Source organism: Heterodontus francisci, chromosome 28 (genome assembly GCF_036365525.1).
Source record: "Heterodontus francisci isolate sHetFra1 chromosome 28, sHetFra1.hap1, whole genome shotgun sequence".
Taxonomy (NCBI): Eukaryota; Metazoa; Chordata; class Chondrichthyes; order Heterodontiformes; family Heterodontidae; genus Heterodontus; species Heterodontus francisci.
In genome coordinates this window covers 61,568,942-61,591,152 of record NC_090398.1, presented here as the reverse complement: position 1 = coordinate 61,591,152, position 22,211 = coordinate 61,568,942, and the positions used below count along the sequence as shown (strand labels likewise).

The window sequence follows — 22,211 nt, the reverse complement described above, 5'->3', positions numbered from 1 at the left end:
GAGCAGAGACAACGTTTCAGAACCTCGGACAAGTTCGGAGCTTTCCGGCAGTTCTGATTTCATTTAAAAGCCCTCCAGAAAAACCCGAAATTGTCCGAGTTTCGGAAGTGCTGTCTCTGCTCAAAGCACCTGTCAGCTGTGAAACTGACGGCTGCGATTTTAAAAAAAAGACTAACCATAAAGCTGAGAGTTCTCGCTCTCTGCAACTGTCAGAGAGAGGGAGAGAGAGAGAGGAGAGTAAGAGGGAGAGAGGGGACCGGGGGTGGGTGTCGGCAGAGAGAGAGGGGCAGAGAGAGAAAGGACAACCTGAAAGGTTTACCCCGTATCCTTAGATTATGACCCCTGGTTCTGGACTCACACCCAAATCCCATGAACGAATAAAAAAAGTCACAACTGTGATTGGCTCTTGTTGCGGACTCTGGTTAATAGACAATATTCGGAGCGCCGGTCCCAGACTGTTTAACACTGACTGAGCTGAGAAAATACAACTCACCCCCGAGAATCCGCAGCACAGACTGAGCGGAGGGGAAAACCTGTCCTGGGAACTCTACATTCAGGGAACAGTTTGTCCTGTGAATATGCAGATGTGAATATTGTGGAAGAGAGATTGTATTAAAGGGGAGGGCGGGTTAGTCTGAAGCCACAGTGTTTGTGGGTCCGCTCTCATCGCCGGATTTCAGAGTCATTCTTGTGTAAAATCAAATGATTTTCCAGTCAAAGAACCGCCCTGCTCCCTGCTCAGCCCCAAAGTGGGAATTCGGGATCATTTTTTTTTATTTCAAGATTTCAGTTGAAAAGTAGAGAACATGTCAGCGAGGGGTGAGAGAGGGCGGTCAGTGCAGCAATAAAACCAGGTGAAATGGAAAATGGAGTCCTCAATCCTTGTGAAAGCTTTTCAACAGCAAACATACTGGAGTGAGAGACAGGAAAGATCTAGTCTGGAAGTCTGGAGTCTCTGAATTTCAATGGAATTGGAGAGTTTGTGAGGAGAGAGAAACACAGAGAGACAGCAGGAGCCGGGAGCTGACAGCAGCTTGTCTCCGCCCCGTCCTCTCTCTGCCTTTAAGTTATCTGTGCCACCATCACCGGCTTCATTTCTGACCCAGTTCACATTGACAGAGAGAATTTGTGCAGAGTCCCGGACATAACCGATCGTGCAGCCGCCCAAACGGCTCCTCCAGCCGCCGCCGCCGCCCAAGTCAAGACCCCCAAGAAGAAGAAGGCGGCTCCCCGGAACAAGCCAGCCGGTCTGCCGTTGGGCGAACAGATCCTCAAGATTGTGCCGGCTTTCAGCGATCGCAAGGGGATGTCCCTGTCCGCCATAAAGAAGGCTCTGGGTAGCAGCGGTGTCGATGTGGAGAAGCTCAGGACCCAGATCAAGCAAAGTATCAAGAGGAATGTGAACAAAGGCTCCCTGGTGCAGAGCAAGGGACAGGGAGCCTCCGGCTCCTTCAAAATCAGCAAGAAGGAAAACCCAGGGAAAAGTGGGAAAGAAGGTGAAGAAACCAGCAGACAAGAAATCTTTAGTGAAGAAACCAGCAGACAAGAAATCTTTAGCGAAGAAACCAGCCGACAAGAAATCTTCAGTGAAGAAACCAGCAGACAAGAAATCTTTAGTGAAGAAACCAGCAACCAAGAAATCCTTCGTTAGAAACCAAAAGACAAGAAATCATTGGTGAAGAAACCAGCAGCCAAGAAAGTGACAACAAAGAAAGTAACAGCCAAGAAAACGAGCAGCAAGGCGGCGGCAACGCCAAATAAGGCGGTGAAGAAAGCAACGTTTCAGAAAAAGTCTCCTGCGAAGAAGGTCAAAAAAGGCAAGAGTGCGGCGGGCGGAAAGGCGCTGAAGAAAGTGCAGACATGGAAGAGCAAGGTCAAGCCGAAAGCAGCGAAGGCTCAGAAAGCAGGGTCTGGAAAGAAGTGAAATAGCACGGGAAACTTGTAAACATCTGAACACAAAGGCTCTTCTCAGAGCCACCCACATCTCTTAGGAAAGAGCTGATCCCCTGATCAAATGATCCCTGTCCCGGCCCCGCCTGCAGATTCCACATGGAAATGATTTGGAGCAAATGCAGGATCCCTGGTGACTCCCCTCCACCCAGCCCTTTCCCCACTCTCTGTAATAAAACAGAAGGATGTCCGGCCCTCACTCTAACTGGAGATGTGTTCGGTGCAGTCTCAGTTCACAAATTCAGGGGGAGAGTCCTGTAAGGTAGCTCGGTCACTCTGACTGAAACCGCCAGTTCCCCGGGGCTGCAGCCACTGACACTGCGGGGAGAGGATCCCCGACTCTATCCCGTCGCCGGGGGAACAAACAACTTTGTGTCCGGAGAAGAGGGATGGCTGGGGAGAAGGTACATCTTAAAGCGCTGCAGTGGACTCAGCTCCTGTGTGTGCACAACTCTCGCTGATTCCGTCCTCTGGGAACAGTGCGGTCTAAACAGATCAGGTCAGGAGAGAAACACACAGCCCGAGAATGGCCTCTTTCTTCCTGCATTTACTCTGTTCTGGGTGCAGATTCTCATTGAGAAGCGGCGCTCAGATCACCAGAGAGAAAAAAAAAAACACAATTCAAACTGTCCAAATGAAAAACAGAGAATTAACCCGGACACTTCCATTATTAAATTAATTCATCAGCTCTGAACCAGTTCCCGTTAATGTACCGGGATGCTCTTGGGATTTATAAAATCGAAGGCAGCGGGATTTATTAAATTGTTGATTCTACACCCTGTAGTTCACTTCTTCACTTAACTGGAGGGGGAGATGTGTGAGCAGAGAAACAGAGCGAAATCCAGAGAGGGAACTGAAAAGACACCTGGACAGATGTGAAACAGGTCAATCCACTGTTACAATAACTCCATCTCTGATTCCCTCCTGACAGTAATCAGTCCTTTCACAGAGACTGTGGGTGGCTCTGAAAAGAGCCTTTGGTTTATTTGTTGACATTTTGGCCGCTTTACTTTTTCTGGGAGCTCTGAGCGCTGGTTTTCTTGGGCAGCAGCAAGGCCTGGATATTAGGCAGCACCCCGCCCTGAGCGATGGTCACTCCTCCCAGCAGCTTGTTGAGCTCCTCGTCGTTGCGGACGGGCAGTTGCAGGTGTCTGGGAATGATGCGGGTCTTCTTGTTGTCCCGGGCCGCGTTGCCGGCCAGCTCGAGGATTTCAGCGGTCAGATACTCGAGCACAGCAGCCAGATAGACCGGGGCTCCGGCACCCACACGCTCAGCATAGTTACCCTTTCTCAGGAGCCTGTGAACACGGCCCACCGGGAACTGCAGTCCAGCCCGAGAGGAGCGAGACTTGGCCTTGGCCCGAGCTTTCCCGCTGGTCTTTCCTCTTCCAGACATTTCCTCAATCTCACAAATACTTTCACAAAGAATGGTTAATTTCCTTAGCATTAATCATAGCCAATAGGCGGTCAGGATGGCCGAGCGGTCGAAGGCGCTGCGTTTAGGTCGCAGTCTCTATGGGAGGCGTGGGTTCAAATCCCACTTCTGACACCTTGTGTTTTGACTGCACTGGAGGCGTTTGGGAGCAGCGGTGAAGAGCAAAGAGAAAGCAGGAAAGAACATGGACAAGCAAAATAACAATGGACCCAAAGATGTTGCATCAAAACATTAGAGTAAGAGGCAACTAAGCAAACAGCAGGGCACAGAAAAGATCAAAAGTGTAACCTTTGTATCGGGGTGGAAGATGTTGCCAATATCCTTAATGAATAGTTTACTGTCTTCTCAAATGAGAGGGTGATGCAGATATTGTTATGAAGGAGGAGGAGTGTGAAGTCTTGGACGTGATAACTTCAGGAGAGAGGCAGTCTTAATTGGATGAACATCCTTGAATGTGGATAAATCACCAGGACCAGATGAAATGTACCTCAGGCTGTTGAATGAAGCCAGGGAAGAAATAGTGGAAGGTCTGACCATCGTTTTCCAGAGGATTGGAGGTCTTGTAACATTGCAATAAAAGCAATTACGATGCAGATCAAGCATGGCTGAGCCTTGAGAGTAGAGAAACAGGGCTGAATTCCCTGAACCAGTGCTACAGCTTTCAGAATAGAAGGAGCCTATACAAACCTGATGGGTTCCACTTAAACAAAAGAGCTGGAGGTGTTGACAGTCAGAACAGATAAAATGTGCAGGAGTGTTTGAAGCAGATTCTGTGTGGTTACTGTAGTTGTACTATGGAGTTATTTCAAGGAGGTGATTCTGAATGTAATGGATCAACGTGGACCCACCCAAGGCAAAGGTCACTGAAAGTGGCAACGCAGGTGGATAAGGTAGTCAAGAAGGCATACGGCATGCTTGCCTTCATCGGTCGGGGCATAGAGTATAAAAATTGGCAAGTCATGTTGCAGCTGTACAGAACCTTAGTTAGGCCACACTTAGAATATTGCGTGCAATTCTGGTCGCCACACTACCAGAAGGATGTGGAGGCTTTGGAGAGGGTACAGAGGAGGTTTACCAGGATGTTGCCTGGTCTGGAGGGCATTAGCTATGAGGAGAGGTTGGAAAAACTCGGATTGTTTTCACTGGAACGACGGAGGTGAAGGGGCGACATGATAGAGGTTTACAAAGTTATGAGCGGCATGGACAGAGTGGATAGTCAGAAGCTTTTTCCCAAGGTGGAAGAGTCAGTTATTAGAGGACATCGGTTTAAGGTGCGAGGGGCAAAGTTTAGAGGGGATGTGCGAGGCATGTTTTTTACACAGAGGATGGTGAGTGCCTGGAACTTGCTGCCAGGGGAGGTGGTGGAAGCAGATACGATAGCGACGTTTAAGAGACATCTTGACAAATACTTGAATTGGAAGGAACTAGAGGGATATGGGCCACGGAAGTGCAGAAGGTGTTAGTTTAGGCAGGCATCAAGATCGGCGCAGGCTTGGAGGGCCGAATGGCCTGTTCCTGTGCTGTACTGCTCTTTGTTCTTTGTTCTAAGCTTCCCTGTGGTCCAGCCTGGTTGAATGGAACTGAAGCAAACAAATCATCCAGAAGAGGAAAAGATATATAAGGCCATGAAAGCACAGAATTCAGATGGATGCAATACCAGATGGTATGGCAAGAGTGTAAAACAGCAACAGACTGGTGAATAAAACTTTCCCATTGAATAAGACAAGAAAAGAGAAGGGTAATAATAGTGTCAGAGGTGAGTTGTGACACTATTCACATTCCACCTTGATCTGAATAGGACTGTTGAAGGGAGTGATTGAGAAGAATAGAGGAGAAATGAAAAGAAAGGAGAAATAAACAAAAGGTCTTTTGATTTTAGAATGCTTGTTTTTGGAAATGACAGACTGTAAAGTGTGTGTGTCAGAAGATATAGAGCGAAGTTGGGTGTGACAAGATCACAGGAAAGTTGTGCCCTGAGACAAGGTGTGTGTTGACAGGAAAGCTGCTTTCTTTTGCACAAAATGTAATTTATTCATATAATTTGTGCAATTACATTGCAAAGCAGTTCAATTTTAATATTACATAAGGTACAATACAGATCAGTTTCCTTCAATAATGTACATGAGGTATCTCACTATCCCTGCCTGCACAGGTTATATTTACAGTATTTACATTGCACATCAAACATTCTCTGGTGCACACAGCCCGACGGGTTTTACACAGGTTCCAGCCCCTCGCTGTACTAGGGCCTTAGACTGTCACCCTTCTATTGAGACTCCATGGTGGCTTCCCCAAGCTTCAATGCCATCCCACAGCACATAGTCTTGAATGATGGAATGTGCCAGTCTGCAACACTTGGTCATGGACAGCTATTTGCACTGGAATACCTGTCCCACGGCCGGGCTCGTTCTTAACAGAGATCATTTCACAGTGGCGCAGTGGTTAGCACCGCAGTCTCACAGCTCCAGGGACCCGGTTTCGATTCCGGGTACTGCCTGTGTGGAGTTTGCAAGTTCTCCCTGTGTCTGCGTGGGTTTTCTCCGGGTGCTCTGGTTTCTTCCCACATGCCAAAGACTTGCAGGTTGATAGGTAAATTGGCCATTATAAATTGTCACTAGTATAGGCAGGTGGTAGGGAAATATAGGGACAGGTGGGGATGTTTGGTAGGAATATGGGATTAGTGTAGGATTAGTATAAATGGGTGGTTGATGTTCGGCACAGACTCGGTGGGCCGAAGGGCCTGTTTCAGTGCTGTATCTCTAATCTAATCTAATCCTAAATCCGTGCTTTCTCTCTCACAAATAAGAGAACAGGATGTCTGGCAGATTCAGTGTGAGACAATAACACTGCCGGGTGAAGGCCGCTTTCCAACTCCAATCTTAACACAGGAGATTCCCCAAACAGCTGCAGTAAGGTGCTGTAAACTGCTGGAAGCGGATGTGTGTGGAAATGGTGATGTTGCTGACGAGGTTTCTTAGTATAGAATGGACTATGTTTAGGTGGGAATATTACTGAGTGTTAATTGTAGTGGGACCATATTTAAAAACTCTGGCTTTCTGGAAAGCCTTGACTATGAGGGTCGAGTCTGGAAGGGTTTGCGTGGAGAGCTGGGTTTCGGTTCAACTGTTAATAAAGGGTTTGAAATTGGCAACCCGGAGGAAACTGGAGGTGGAGCTGAAAGATGAGGGGCCGTTCTCTCTCTGTCTGTCACTCTGGGTGTCTCCTTCCCTCTCGCTCTCTGTTTAATATTCACTCTTGTCTCCTCCCCTCCCTGCTCTCACTCTGCCTTTCTCAGCCAGGTCCGGGCGGCCTGCAAAAAAAAAGAAGCTGACGGAATCAGTCTCTTTTGTTGTGCACTGATTTGAGGCAAGAATTATCATGATGGCTGTTGTGGGGAAAAGACGGTCGCCCACCTCCTCCTGGAATGTGTCTTTGCAAAGCAGGTGTGGAAACAGATGCAGTGGTTTTTGTCGAGGTTCATCCCAAGCAGCTCTGGAACATAGGAGTCTGTGCTCTGCGCGCTGTTCCCAGGGACGCACACCGAGACAAACATCAACTGCTGCTGGAGGACTATCAATTTGGTGAAAGATGCCCTTTGGTCTGCCCGAAACTTGCTGGTCTTCCAGCGCAAAGAGTTGTCCACCAGCGAATGTTGCAGACTGGCACATTCCAAGGTCCAGGATTACGTGCTGAGGGACGCACTAAAGCTTGGGGCAGCCGCAGCAAAGGCTCAATGGGGAAAGACCACAGTGTAAGGTCCCCCCACCAAGCTGAGCGGAGGGGCTGGATCCATGGGAAACCCCTCGAACCGTATCGGGAAAATTTTGTGTGCTGTAAATGTAGAAATGTATATGGCATGACAATGAAATGGACGAGTTGTGAGGCAACTCGTGATTGTATAGAAGGAAACTGATCACCTTTGCACTGTTTGTATTTTTTGACTTGATGCTGTTTTAAACTGTTTGGGAATGTAATTTTTACAGATTTTTATGAATAAAGTATATTTTGGAAATTTGAAAAAAAAGTCTGGCAGTATACCAGAGTATGGTCCTGGCTGGCAGCATATTAGAATCCATGAGGAAAGGCATCATCACCCTCATCTACAAGCGGAAGGGGGAGGGGGCAGAAATCAGAAATTGGCGGCCCATCTCACTGCTTAACATCGACTACAAGATTCTGTCAAAAGTCATCGCCAGTCGAGTCAAGTCTGCTCTGGAGTTGGTGATTCACCCTGATCAGACCTGTACTATACCAGGCAGGAAGATCTCTGATAGTCTCGCGCTACTCAGGGATACGATCACCTATGTATGGGACAGGAGGGTGGACACCTGCCTCATCAGCCTGGACCAGGAGAAGGCTTTTGACAGGATATCGCACACCTACATGATGGACGTACTTTCCAAAATGGGGTTTGGGGAGGGAATCTGCAATTGGATCAAACTGCCCTGCACAAACATCAGTAGCGCAGTCTCAATCAATGGGTGGGAATCAGACAATTTCTCAATCCAATCTGGAGTCAGACAGGGCTGTCCTCTCTCCCCTGTCTTGTTTGTTTGCTGTATTGAACCCTTTTCTGAGTTTATTAGGAAGAATGCGAGTATCAGAAGGGTAACAATCCCAGGCAGTGGAGGCACTCAGGTTAAAACCTCCCTGTACATGAATGACGTCGCCGTTTTCTGCTTGAACCCGCTGCCTGTGCGCAGACTGATGAGCATCAGTGACCAGCTCAAATTGGCCTCGGGAGCCAATGTTAAACACGGCAATAGCGAGGCCATGTTCTTTGGGAACTCAGCTGACCGATCCTTTGTCCCCTTCACCATTCGGTCAGACGACCTGAAGGTGCTGGGGTATGGTTCGGAAGGGCCGGGGCATGCACCAAAACCTGGAAAGAGCGAGTAGCCAGGGTACAACAAAAGCTGAACATGTGGGAGCAGCGATCTCTCTCCATTGTGTCTGGTTACTGTACGTGGTGCAGGTCTGGCCCATACTGCACTCCTGCACTGTGGTGATCACCTGAGCCATTTTCCGCTTCATCTGGGGATCCAAATTGGACCAGGTCCCGAGGGACACGATGTTCAAACCTCTGGGGAAAGGCAGGAAAAATGTCCCCAACATCGTCCTCATCCTGATGGCTACCATTGTGTGTGGCTGTATCAAGCTGTGTGTAGACCTCCAGTACACAAACTCCAAGTGTCACTCCGTGCTGAGGTTCTATCTGTCCCCGGTGTTGCGAAGGATGGGCCTGGTCATATTGCCGTGGAACGCTCCATCCAGTTGGACTGTGCCGTACGTAACACCGATCCTTCATGGAAAAGTTTCTGTGGAAAAACACCTTTGACCACCAATCCATCAGGCAGTGGTCTGCACGGAATGTTCTCAAGGCCCTATGGGAAAAGAAGATGGTGGATCCTGTTGGATGGTTCCCTGAGCAGACTTCCAAAGTCATTTGGCGGAATGCCCCATCACCAGAACTTTCAAACAAGCACCAAGATGTAGCTTGGCTGGTGGTGAGAAGAGCCCTCCCCATCAGATCCTTCCTGCATGCCCGAAGTCTCACCCCCTCCACACAATGCCCTCGAGGTGGCTGTGGTGGGGAAGAGATGGTTGCCCACCTCCTCCTGGAATGTGTCTTTGCAAAGCAGGTGTGGAAAGAGATGCAATGGTTTTTGTAGAGGTTCATCCCAAGCAGCTCTGTAACACAGGAGTCTGTGCTCTACGGGCTGTTCCCAGGGACGCACACCGAGATAAACATCAACTGCTGCTGGAAGACTATCAATTCGGTGAAAGACACTCATAGAGAACTGAGGGGCTGGATCCATGGGAAACCCCTCGAACTGTAGCCAGAAATTTTTGTTTGCTGTATAATGTACATGGCATGAGAAATGAAATGGAAGGGTTGTGAGGCAACTCACTCCTGTATTGAAGGAAACTGATCTCCTTTCTACTCTCTGTATTGTTGGACTTGGTGCTTTTTGGAACTGTTTTGTAATGTATTTTTTTTGCAGATTTTTATGAATAAGGTATATTTTGCAAATTAATAAAAGAAAGTCTGGCAGAGGTAAAGGAGGGAAAGGACTGGGCAAAGGCGGAGCAAAGCGGCACTGCAAAGTGCTTCGTGATAATATCCAGGGCATCACCAAACCAGCAATCCGACGCCTGGCTCGCCGTGGCGGGGTCAAGCGGATCTCGGGTTTGATCTATGAGGAGACTCGCGGGGTGTTGAAGGTTTTCCTGGAGAATATGATCTGGGATGCGGTCACCTACACTGAACACGCCAAGCGCAAGACGGTCACTGCCATGGATGTGGTGTACGCTCTGAAACGGCAGGGCCGCACAACTCGACCCTTTCCAGCAAACACACAACAAAGGCTCTTCGAAGAGCCACCCACCGTCTCACAGATAGAGCAGTGAGCTGGAAACGGGAGATGGGATAGGCTGTTCAGAACTGTCTGGAATAAATCTGTGCTGTGTTCGAGATACAAAACTAGAATCCCCAAATTTGACATTTCATTTGCAGCAAGGATAAGCAGTGGATTTGATTTTCTGAACGGGCTGTGTAAACAGTGCCCGAGACTCTCCAGTTAGTTATTTCCCCAGTCGACACATGCCCTCAGTGAAAAGCCACATCACTCCTCCAGAATCACTCATTGTTTTCATAGAATTTCAAAATGATTTCGCTGCAATGAGGGAATCCGGGAGTTTTGCAGCAGCCCTTGAATCGGTCACTGGAACCAGACCCACTTGTGATGTTATTTCCCCCGAGACGGTGTTTCCTGCACTGAAACTGACAGGGTTTGTGAAACTGATCAGTTTCAGCTCAATCATTCAGGGACCTGGAATTCCCGCAGTTTGAGCCCGCGCTCACTTCTGATTGGTCACCCTCTTCCCAGTCGCATTTCTTAACCAATCGCAGAGCCTCGAAATAGGGAAAATGCAGCAAATCATTGGCTTAAATTGTCGAAATTGGCAGAACGTTTGAATTCGAAAAAGGCGCCAATTTCAGTGTCAGCAAAAAGCGAATTACTGGAAAATCTATTTAAAGTTGTTCGTAAAATATTTTCCAGCAACCTTTAAAAACCTTTCTTTATTCCGCTATTATTGCCACAAATTCCTGGCGCTATTTTGCGCACAGCTTTAACCTGTCATTTTTTTCCCCACTTCTTATCTGTAACCGGCGGTAAAAGACTCCATTCAGCAATCCTTCAGGGACCAATAACTCAAACTCGGTGTGGAAAGGAATAAATTAGACTATTGGTAATTCCCTTTCACACAGGGATCAGGGGGACAGTGAGAAGCCACTGAAATAGTTGCTCACAAACATTTTAAATAGTTCCAATTCTGTTCTGTTACTGACATGCTTGAATCAGACAGTAATCAGCCCTTTCACAGAGACTGTGGGTGGCTCTGAAAAGTGTCTTTGGTTTATTAGATGACATTTTGTCTGCTTTGCTTTTTCTGGGAGCTCTGAGCGCTGGTTTTCTTGGGTAGCACCCCGCCCTGAGCGATGGTCACCCGTCCCAGCAGCTTGTTGAACTCCTCGTCGTTGCGGACGACCATTTGCAGGTGTCTGGGGATGATGCGGGTCTTCTTGTTGTCCCGGGCCGCGTTGCCGGCCAGCTCGAGGATTTCAGCGGTCAGATACTGGAGCACAGCAGCCAGATCGACCGGGGCTCCAGCACCCACATGCTCAGCATAGTTGTCCTTTCTCAGGAGCCTGTGAACACGGCCCACCGCGAACTGCAGCCCAGCCCGGGAGGTGCGAGACTTGGCCTTGGCCCGAGCTTTCCCGCCGGTCTTTCCTCCAGACATTTCCACAATCTCACAAATACTTTCACAAATGGATAATTTCCGCAGCATTTACTTTACTTAAAGACTGAGAACTCTCCTCAATGGTCGGTACTTAATTCCATTTGCCTATATTCTTCAACAATCAGGTCACTGACCAACAGAAGAGGGCGGGATTTACCCGCCACGACATCAGAAGCAGAGAATTTGTCAATTTCAAAAAGCCCGCCAATTTCATTGCCGGAAAGGAGCGGATTAAAATAAATGTCATCCTTTGTCACAGATTTAAAGTCCCGTCTCTTGATTTTGTATTATTCAACTTGTAAAATGTTATTTAAATTGTGACTCATTCTACAATCGCTTTCAAACTGTCCCGGGTGGGGACTGCATTGGCCTGAAGTGAAATACTCAGTTTAGTTTTCAATCAGAGCCCAGTGTCCTTCTCTGAAAAGAGGAAGCCGGATCAAGTCCTCAAACGGCCCTGAACTTGCTCTGTAATAATCCCATCCCAGGCTGTTACACTGCGGAGAGTTGCTGTTAATAAAATGATTAATCAGTGAAGGGATTAAGGTCTAATCCTTACCGCTGAAATCAGCTGTTAATGCGATCATTCAGGGGCTGTGAAAAACCAGAATAAGAGCAGCTTTGAGCAAAAAAAGTGAAGGCGGGTGATCAGATTATGGGTTCGTGTTCGGTTAATAACAGGAGATACAAACACAGCAGTGGGATCGTTATTATATTATACATTGTCTTAAAGTGATTTCATAGAGATGTCGGATGCAGCTTTTTCAGAGGTTGTTGGTGGCTCTTAAAAGAGCCGTTGTGTTTGGGATGTTTTTCAGTCCATTGTGCATTTTTACTTGGAGCTGGTGTACTTGGTCACCGCCTTTGTCCCTTCAGACACGGCGTGCTTGGCCAGCTCCCCGGGCAGCAGCAGGCGCACGGCGGTCTGGATCATCCGGAGCTGATGGTGCTGCGCTTGTTGTAATGGGCCAGGCGGGAAGCCTCACCCGCGATGCGCTCGAAAATATCGTTCACAAACGAGTTCATGATGCTCATGGCCTTGGAGGAGATGCCGGTGTCGGGATGAACCTGCTTCATCACTTTGTAGATGCAGATGGAGTAACTCTCCTTCCTCCGCTTCTTGCCGCCCTTTGTTGACGGTTTATTTAAGGTTTACTTGGCGCCTTTCTTCGGAGCTACTTTCTTCTCTTTTTTTTATTTCCAAAATATACTTTATTGATAAAAATCTGTTAAAAATACATTGCCAAACAGTTTCAAACAGCACCAAAAAATACAAACATTGCAAGGGAGATCAGTTTCCTTCAATACAATCATGAGTTGCTTCACAACCCTTCCATTTCACATTTGTCATGCCAATTACATTTTTACATTTACAGCAAATGAAAATTTTCCCGATACAGTTCGAGGGGTTTCCCAGGGGTCCAGCCCCTCAGTTCAGCTTGGTGGGGGGAGCTTACCATTTTCAGTTTCAGATACAGAAATAAACCAAACCCCTTCCGAGTGCGGATTAAATAGACAATCCCACAGCTCTATGCCAATGAGGGATGGGAGAAAGTAAAGATTGTGATTGGGTGATTGGCAGTGATGTCACAATAGTTTTATATCTGCAACCAATCACAAACTCTCTCACTGCATTCAGGAATTACATTTCCCAAAGACTCTCTCCAGCCCCAGTTTCTATTGAAAAATACACCGGGAAATGACGCCTGGCTGCGAGGGTCTCTTATTCTCAGCAGCTTCTCACATTCCGGCCTCAAAGTTGGGCGGAAATATTTATTCAGGCAGTTTCAACAGCTCAGAGCCGACACTGGGCTAGAAACCAGAAATAGGAATACGGGTCACAAACAAGGAGTTTATGCTGAACCTTTATAAATCTCACTGGTTATCGGCCTCAGCTGGAGCATTGTGTCTAATTCTAGGTTCCACATTTTAGCAGGGATATCAAGGCCTGAGAGAGAGTGCAGAAGAGATTGACTAGAATGGCACTAGAGATGCGTGAAAGGATGGCAAAGCTACCTCGACTACACTTCTTCACACCCTACCTCCTGTAAGGACTCCATTCCATTCTCCCAGTTTCTCCGTCTCTGACGCATCTGCTCTGATGATGCTACCTTCCATGACGGTGCTTCTGATATGACCTCCTTTTTCCTCAACCGAGGATTTCCCCCCACTGTGGTTGACAGGGCCCTCAACCGTGTCCGACCCATTCCCCGCACCTCTACCCTCAGCCCTTCCCCTCCCTCCCAGAACCGTGACAGGGTTCCCCTTGTCCTCACTTTTCATCCCACCAGCCTCCATATCCAAAGGATCACCCTCCGCCATTTTCGCCACCTCCAGCGTGATGCCACTACCAGTCGCATCTTCCCCTCCCTTCCCCTGTCAGCATTCCGAAGGGATTGTTCCCTCCGCGACACCCTGGTCCACTCCTCCATTACCCCACCACCTCGTCCCCGTCCCAGGGCACCTTCCCCTGCAATCGCAGGAGGTGTAATACCTGCCCATTTACCTCCCCTCTCCTCACTATCCCAGGCCCCAAACACTCCTTTCAGGTGAAGCAGCGATTTACTTGTACTTCTTTCAATGTAGTACACTGTATTCGCTGCTCACAGTGTGGTCTCCTCTACATTGGGGAGACCAAGCGCAGACTGGGTGACCGCTTTGCGGAACATCTCCGCTCAGTCCGCAAGCAGGACTCTGAGCTTCCGGTTGCTTGCCATTTCAACACTCCCCCCTGCCCTCATGCGCACATCTCTGTCCTGGGATTGCTGCAGTGTTCCAGTGAACATCAACGCAAGCTCGAGGAACAGCATCTCATCTACCGATTAGGCACACTACAGCCTGCCGGACTGAACATTGAGTTCAATAATTTCAGAGCATGACAGCCCCCCATTTTACTTTCATTTTTAGTTATTTTTTCTTCCTTTTTTATACATTCTTTTTTACATTTTTTACTATCTTTTTTTGCATTTATTTCATTTCATCTTAGTTTGTTCAGTTTGCTTACCCACCGTTTTTTTCAGGTTTTTTTCAGGTTTTCACTTGCTGCTGTTCAATATTCAGTGTATTCACACCTAATCTGTACTAATGCTTTGTCTTTCAACACACCATTAACATATTGTTTGCCTTTGCTCCGTGACCTTTTGGTCAGCTATGTGGCCTGGTCCAATCTGCACCTTCTCCTTTGTTATCTCTTGCCCAACCCCCACCTCACTTGTTTATAATCTGTGACTTTTCTAATATTTGTCAGTTCCGAAGAAGGGTCACTGACCCGAAACGTTAACTCTGCTTCTCTTTCCACAGATGCTGCCAGACCTGCTGAGTGATTCCAGCTTTTCTTGTTTTTGTAGCAAATCTAGGGTCGTTCTTCTTGGTGCAGAGATGTTAATGTAATATTTAATAGTTGTGTTCTACATTCTAATGGGTTGAAGAGGAACTGTTCCCACTGGCAGAAGGGTCTGTAACCAATGGACACAGAATTGTTAAAAGAATCAGGGGAAGATGAGGTGATATTTTAACACGCGTTCTGATGATCAGAAATGTACTGCTTGAAAAGGGAGGTGAAAACAGATTCAATAATAACTTTCCTGAGGGAATTGGATCATTATTTGATGGGGAAATTACAGGGCAATGTGAAAATGACAGGGAGGTGGGACTGATTGGATAGATCGTTCAAAGAGCAGCACAATTGTTCAAATGAACTCTTTCTGTGTTGTAAAATTGTGATTATTGCTGTTCAGAAACATCCTGACACATCATGTCGCCTTTCAGTTCACCAGTTTTAAACACCTGGAACTGAGCTGAGTATTTTATTGGCTGTGATTATAGCATCAGAGACCAAAAGACAGCGGCCCAGTCCCAAAATCCACAGAAAGACTCAATGCATTGCTCCATGTGAGCGATGCTGTTAGAGCAATGAGCATAGCTGCCTTCCAAACAGCTGGAATAAAAACAGAAAATGCTGGAAATACTCAGCAGGTCAAGCAGCATCTGTGGAGAGAGAACAGAGTTAATGTTTCAGGTCAATGACCTTCCAAGCAGCTGTGCCCGGGTTTGATTCCCAGCCATTACAGTTTGGCATTCCTTAAATTCCTCAGATGAGAAACTGAAAGATCGGAACTGAGTTGGGTGCTGTCTCGAAGGAATTTTGTTTCCCAAAGCAAGAAGTGTATAATTTGAATTAACATATTTCCAACGCTGATTTCCTTCAAATTAAAGTTCAATTGAACTCTGATTTTACTCCTTTTTATTGATAATTATTATTTGACCTGAATCATGCAGTGGACTCAAAATAGAATTACTCAGATTCATTTTCCCACAGCTATTCCCGTTCCTTATAAGAAACAATTCCTGGATTCTGGAAGCTGTGAATTGGAGGGTAACAAACATATCCACACTATTCAAGAAAGGAACGAGAGAGAAAGCAAAGAACTAGAGGCCAGTTTGCCTGACATCAGCAATGGGGAATATGCTATCATCTATTATTACAGACATGGTAAATGGTGATGTGGAATATCAGAATATGGTTGGTCAGAGTCAACATGGATTTATTAAAAGGAAATTGTCAATGATAAATTATTAGAATATGATGATGTTGTAACTGCCAGGGTAGATAAGGGGAACCAGTGGATGTAGTCTGTTTGGATTTTCAAAAAGCATTCAATAAGTTATCAAACAAGTGGTTATTACACCAATGTAGGTCCCATGCAATTTGGGGATAATATATTAGTATAGATTGAGTAGTAGTTAACAGACAAAAAAGAGAGAGTAGGAATAACCGAGTCATTTTCGGCAGGAAAGCTGCAAGTAGTTGGATACTGCAAGGATTGGTGCTCGGGACTCAGTTATTTACATTCTGTATCAATGACTTAGATGAGGTGACCGAATGTCATGTTATCCATGTTTGCCGATGATATAAAGTGAGGTGGCAAAGTAAACTGTGAGGAGGATGCAAAGGGGGAAAAAAGGGATTTAGACAGACTAAGTATGTGGGCAAGAATGTGAGAGATGGAATATAATGGGGAGAAGTGTACAGTTGCACACTTTGGCAGGGCGGCGCAGTGGTTAGCACCGCAGCCTCACAGCTCCAAGGACCCGGGTTCGATTCCGGGTACTGCCTGTGTGGAGTTTGCAAGTTCTCCCTGTGTCTGCGTGGGTTTTCTCCGGGTGCTCCGGTTTCCTCCCACAAGCCAAAAGACTTGCAGGTTGATTGGTAAATTGGCCATTATAAATTGTCACTAGTATAGGCAGGTGGTAGGGAAATATAGGGACAGGTGGGGATGTTTGGTAGGAATATGGGATTAGTGTAGGATTAGTATAAATGGGTGGTTGATGTTCGGCACAGACTCGGTGGGCCGAAGGGCCTGTTTCAGTGCTGTATCTCTAATCTAAAACAGCAATACAGAACATTTTTGAAATTAGTGAGAGAATGGGAAATGTTTACATTCAGAGGGACCCGAGTGTCCTTGTCCAGGAATCACAGAAAGTTAACGTGCAGGTACTCAACCAATGATATGTTTGTCTTTATTGCAAAGAGATTAGAGTATGAGTATTTATTGCAATTATACAGCGTGAGATCACACTTGGAGTGCTGTGCAGTTTTGGTCCCCTTATCTAAGGAAGGATATACTTTCCTTAGAGGGAGTACAGAGACGTGCCACTAGGCTGCTTCCTCGGATGAGGGGATTGTCCTATGAGAAGAGATTGAATAGACTAGGCCTCTATTCCCCAGAACTCAGTAGAGTGAGAGGTAATCTCACTGGCAGATAAAATGCTCAGTGGCTTGACATGGTAAATGCTGGGAGGATGTTTCCTCTAGCTGGGCAATCTAGAATGAAGGGTTACAGTCTCAGTATAAACGGCTTGGTCATATTTGATTGAGAAGAGGAGATTTTCTTTTCAGTCAAAGGGTTATGAATCTTTTGAATTCTCTATCCCAGAGAGCTCTGGATGCTCAATCATTGTGTATATTCAAGAGAAATCGATAGGTTTTTGGATACTAAGGGAATCAAGGGGGCTGTGCCAGTGTGGTAAGATGGAGTTGAGGGAGGAGAACAGCTGTTATCTTTTTGTATGGTGGAACTATTTCGATGGGCAGAGTGGCCACTCCTGCTCTTATTTCTTATGTAAACTTTCATTCCCTCCCAGGGATTGTTTTATTCTTCAAAAAGAGAAATACTGCAGCCGCTAGAAATCTGAATAACAGAAGATTCTGGAAACACTCAGCAGTTCCAGCAGTATCTGTGGAGAGAGGAAGGGAGGAGCAATGTTTCAGGTCTATAGAAGGGTCACAGAACTGGACCATTAACCCGAGCTTCTCTTCTCCACAGTTGTTTCCGGACTGGCTGAGTGTTTTCAGTATTTTAGCTTTTTTTCTTTCCATATGTTATCTCTTTCCCTTTTGACTGTTTGCTGTGAAACTTTCAGCATTGTGCTCAGTTCTTTGTGTAGTTATGTTTTCTTTATTTGAAGTAATGCAATAGTATCCTGAAAAATCAGACAGAAATACTGCTCAATGTAGTGTAATATATAACAGGGCACATTTACAAATATCAGATCAATATAGTAAACATTTTTATTAAGAATTGATTACTTTTATTTTCAGTATAAAAATGTGAAGCAATATGAGTTTATTACAAAGTTTATTACCTCACATTACCTGTTTATTAACCCTGACAGGCTGTGCCAATTTCTGCTTCTATTTTGCAGTTCTCACTTTCAGCTAGCAAATGTCAGCAATCTGTGATACAGTGCAGTTTACAGATCAGACAGTCAACACGACATGCAATAATTGTTCAGATTATGGAGGACAGGTGGGATTTAGAAATACTGGGAATGGAGATGAGTTGTTATTACACTGAGTTTGCCCAAAGATTAGAGACACCATTGTGGCAAATCAGTCTGTTGTCCTGTACATGAGAATGAGAATCATTCTTTATTTGTGGCTATCTGTCAGTCTCTATTACTGAGTGGGAGTGTGGGATTCATGCTGCATTGGTCAGTCTCTGGTACAAAGTGTCATATTCACTCTGAATGTATAAGGCTCTGGAACTGTTTGTGTGTGTGGAATTCATTCTGTATCTGTCAATCTCTGGTACTATATATGAATGTGGCATATATGTTTTCGCTCTCAGTGTCACTGTATTTGTGTGTGGGTTTCATTTGATATCTGTCAGCCTCTGTTTCTGTACACGACTGTCAGATTCATACTGTGCCAAAATGTCCCTGTTGCTGTATGTGACTGTGTGATTCATTCTGTATCTGTCATTCCCTGGTATTATGTGTCAGTATAGACTCATTCTGTATCCCAGTCACATGCACTATATTTGAGAGTGCGATTAATTCTGTACCTTTAAGTCACTGGTATTATATGTAAGTGTTGGATTTCTGTTGGATCTCTCAGTTATTTTTTCTGTTGTGAATTTGGAATGGACATAACATCTGTCAGTCTCTGGTACTGCCTGTGAGTGTGTGTTTTGTTCAGTATCTGTCAGTCTCAGGTACTGTCCGCGTGTGTACTTTTTGTTCAATATTTCCAGTTTCTGGTACTGCCTGTGAGTGTAGGTTATGTTCAATGTCTGTCAGTCTCTGGCACTGCCTGTGAGTGTAGGTTATGTTCAGTATCTGTCAGTCTCTGGTACTGACTGTGAGTGTGGGTTTTGTTCAGCATCTGTCAGTCTCTGGTACTTCGTGTGAGTGTGGGTTTTGTTCAGTATCTGTCAGTCTCTGGTACTGCCTGTGAGTGTAGGTTATGTTCAATGTCTGTCAGTCTCTGGCACTGCCTGTGAGTGTAGGTTATGTTCAGTATCTGTCAGTCTCTGGTACTGCCTGTGAGTGTGGGTTTTGTTCAGTATCTGTCAGTCTCTGGTACTGCCTGTGTGTGTGGGTTTTGTTCAGTATCTGTCAGTCTCTGGTACTGCCTGTGAGTGGAGGTTATGTTCAGTATCTGTCAGTCTCTGGTACTGCCTGTGTGTGGGATGCATTCAGTAGCCATTAATCTCTGGGTTAGTTTGTCATTCTGGATTCACTCTACACAAAATTACATAGTATTTACAGCACAGAGACAGGTTTTTCTGCCCAAGTGCTGGTAGTTCCAATGAGGTTACTCCAACCCTACTTCATCTAATCCTATCAGCAAATCTCTCAAATTGTTTCTGCCTCATTTAATCATTTAGCTTGATGTTAAATGTAACAATGTTCAGCAGCTCAAGTGCTGTCAAAGCAGGGTAAAGAAGATTCCCCTGAGTTATTTATTTAATTTATTACTGACTATTTCATATCGACAGCTTTGGACTCCACCACAAGTGGGAAACATCTCTACCTCTACCCTAACGAAACCCTTCATATTATTCAATGCTTCTATTAGGTGACCACTTAGAGAAAAGAGCCCAGGCTTGTTCAATAGTATGAACTCCTGTGGAACATATAGCTCATTTTGCATTTATGGAATAAATACTGTATCTCAGTCTGAAACTGTATGTGATTTTAGATTGGCATATAATGTGTAGCTCAGGCTGCAATAAATAACTGAGACAATATCTGTCACTCTAACACTATAGTTTTGTGGAGTGCTATGTTATTTGTCATTCAGTCTGTTCTGATAGAATATATAATGTTACCTTTAAGTCTGAGGCAATGGGGGGTCAGGTACAGGGTCCGGGGTTGCCCAATGGGGGCGGTTGGAGCTTTGAGGGTGGCCCTCCATGGGGAACAGGGTGCCTAGTCAGGAGGACCCCCCGCAGCCCGCAAGAAATATGCCTGGTTTTATCAGGCAGGGTTCTTGGTGCCTTTGCCACACTGCCTCCCCGCCCCCAACCCAACCGAGGATAAACTACCTGCAGCAGAGAGAGGAGGCCCATAAGTGGCTGTTAATTGGCCAATTAAGGGCCTTGATTGGCCTGGGGCAGACAGGCTGTTTCTCCCCACCCCCGTTCCCTGTAATATTGCAGTGGGTGTGGGAGGGGGTCAGAAAATTTCCATCAGATTGGAGGTTGGCAAATGTTACACTGCCTTTCAGGAAAGGAGGGAGAGAGAAAACTGTGAACTACAGGTCAGTTAGCCTAATATCAGTCCTTGGGAAAATGCAGGAAGTCTGAACAATGCATTGAGAAAAGCATGCAAACAAGTCAACATGATTTTCCTGAAGGGAAATCTTGTTTGACAAATTTATGAGAGCTTTTGAGGATGTAATTAGCAGGGTAAATGGAAACTAGTCATATTCCTGGATTTCCAAAAGGCATTCAATAAGGTGCTACATAAAAGGTTAATAGAGAAGATAAGGGACTCATGGAATTGTGGGTAATATATTAGCATGGAAAGAGGATTGGTTAATGGACAGGAAGCAAAGAGTGGGTATAAACAGATTGGCAGGCAGTGAATAATGGCGTGTCGCAAGGATAAGTGCTGGGGTCTCAGCTATTTACAATCTAAATTAATGACTTAGATGAAGAGACAGAGAGTAATGTATCTAAGTTTGCTGATGATACAAAGGTAGGTGGAAAGGGAAGCTGTGGGAGGACATAGAGAGGCTGCAAAGAGATATAGACAAGTTCAGTGAGTGGGCAAGAAGATGGTAGATGGAGTATAATGTAGGGAAGTGTGAAGTTCTTCACTTTGGTCATAAGAATAGAAAAGTAGAATATTTGATAAAAGGTGTGAAACTTGTAACTGTTGGTGTTCAAAGAGACTTGAGTGTTCTTGCAGAAGGAATACAGAAAGTTAGCATGCAGGGACAACAAGCAATTAGGAAGGCAAATGGCGTGTTGGCCTTTATTGCGAGGGGTTTAGAATACAGGAATAAAGAAGTTTGCTACAATTATACAGGATTTCGGTGAGACCACATCTGGAATACAGTGTGAAGTTTTGGTCTGCACACTTAAGAAAGGATATATGTGCATTGGAGGCGGTGCAGCAAATGTTCACTAAATTAGTCCCTGGGATGAGGGGATTGTCCTATGATGGGAGGCTGAGTAAATTGGGCCTATACTCTGGAGTTTAGAAGAATGAGAGGTGATCTCATTGAAACATACAAAATTCCAAAGGGGCTGGATAGGGGAGACACTGAGAGATTGTTTCTGCTGGTCAGACAATCTAAAACATGGGGACACAGTCCCACGATAAGGGGCTGATCATTTAGGACTGAGATGAGGAGAAATTACTTCAATCAAAGGGTTGTGAATCTTTGGAATTTTCTACTCCAGAGGATTGTGGATGCTCCATCATTGAATGCATGTAAAGCTCCGATAGACAGATTTTTGATCTCTCAGAGAATCAGGGGATAAGGCGAGCAGGCGGGAAAGTCGAATTGAAGCCTAAGATCATCCACGATGGTACTGAATGGCGGAGCAGGCTCCAAGGGCCACATGATCTACTCCTGCTCCTATTTTGTGTGTTTTTGTGTTCTGACTACTTCTGCTGTCGGTGATTGTGGAACTGATGTCTCTGCTCTCTGTGAGTGATACTGTACTTACTGTGTGTGAGGAGCTGGCTGCACTTCCCCTTGTGTCGAGGAATCACTACATTTATTCAGCTTCCTCAAGTATTGCCTGTAGAAAGAAAAAGTATTAATTATAATTCAGGAAGAGATGTGGTGGAAGTTACAAGAGAGACCAAAACAATTTTTCAATGAATAATCATTGTGAACAATCACAAAGGAAACCCAGCAATACAAACAGAATCAGTGTCTGATTCCACTGCAGTCCTGCAGCCCCCAGCTACTGCAGACCAGGGGCTTTGGCCATTTTACAACAATTAAATAACATCCAGAAACAATCCACTGGGCCATGAATGGGACTGACCGACGGAACAGGAACTTTTACACAGGTCATATTTCCTGTTCCCGCTCCCATGGTCTAACCGTTCAAATGAAACCAAACAGCCGCTGTTTAAAATGTGTCCTTCACACTTCTCACCTGGTGCCTATAATAGTGTAACTCTTTGTGTAACTCCCCACATCCTGACTGTCCGCTTCTGATTCCACACTTCACTGTCCAATAACAACAAACTGTGGGAACAGGCTATA

General features: G+C 45.7%; 1 protein-coding gene and 1 non-coding gene across 2 annotated transcripts; one reads left to right on the top strand and one right to left on the bottom strand.

Moving 5' to 3' along the window:
* Positions 1-2,956: 2,956 nt before the first annotated feature.
* Positions 2,957-3,346, bottom strand: LOC137345346 (histone H2A-like). Its single transcript, XM_068008839.1, has one exon. The coding sequence runs from the start codon at positions 3,344-3,346 to the stop codon at positions 2,957-2,959; it is 390 nt and encodes a 129-aa protein (XP_067864940.1).
* Positions 3,347-3,416: 70 nt separating this feature from the next.
* Positions 3,417-3,499, top strand: trnal-uag (transfer RNA leucine (anticodon UAG)). Its single transcript has one exon. It is a non-coding gene; the product is annotated as a tRNA-Leu (tRNA).
* The last annotated feature ends 18,712 nt before the right edge of the window (positions 3,500-22,211 follow it).

Bases quoted from the DNA above. Each gene is read 5' to 3' on its own strand.
- LOC137345346 (XM_068008839.1), bottom strand. From the start codon at position 3,346: ATGTCTGGAAGAGGAAAGACCAGCGGGAAAGCTCGGGCCAAGGCCAAG.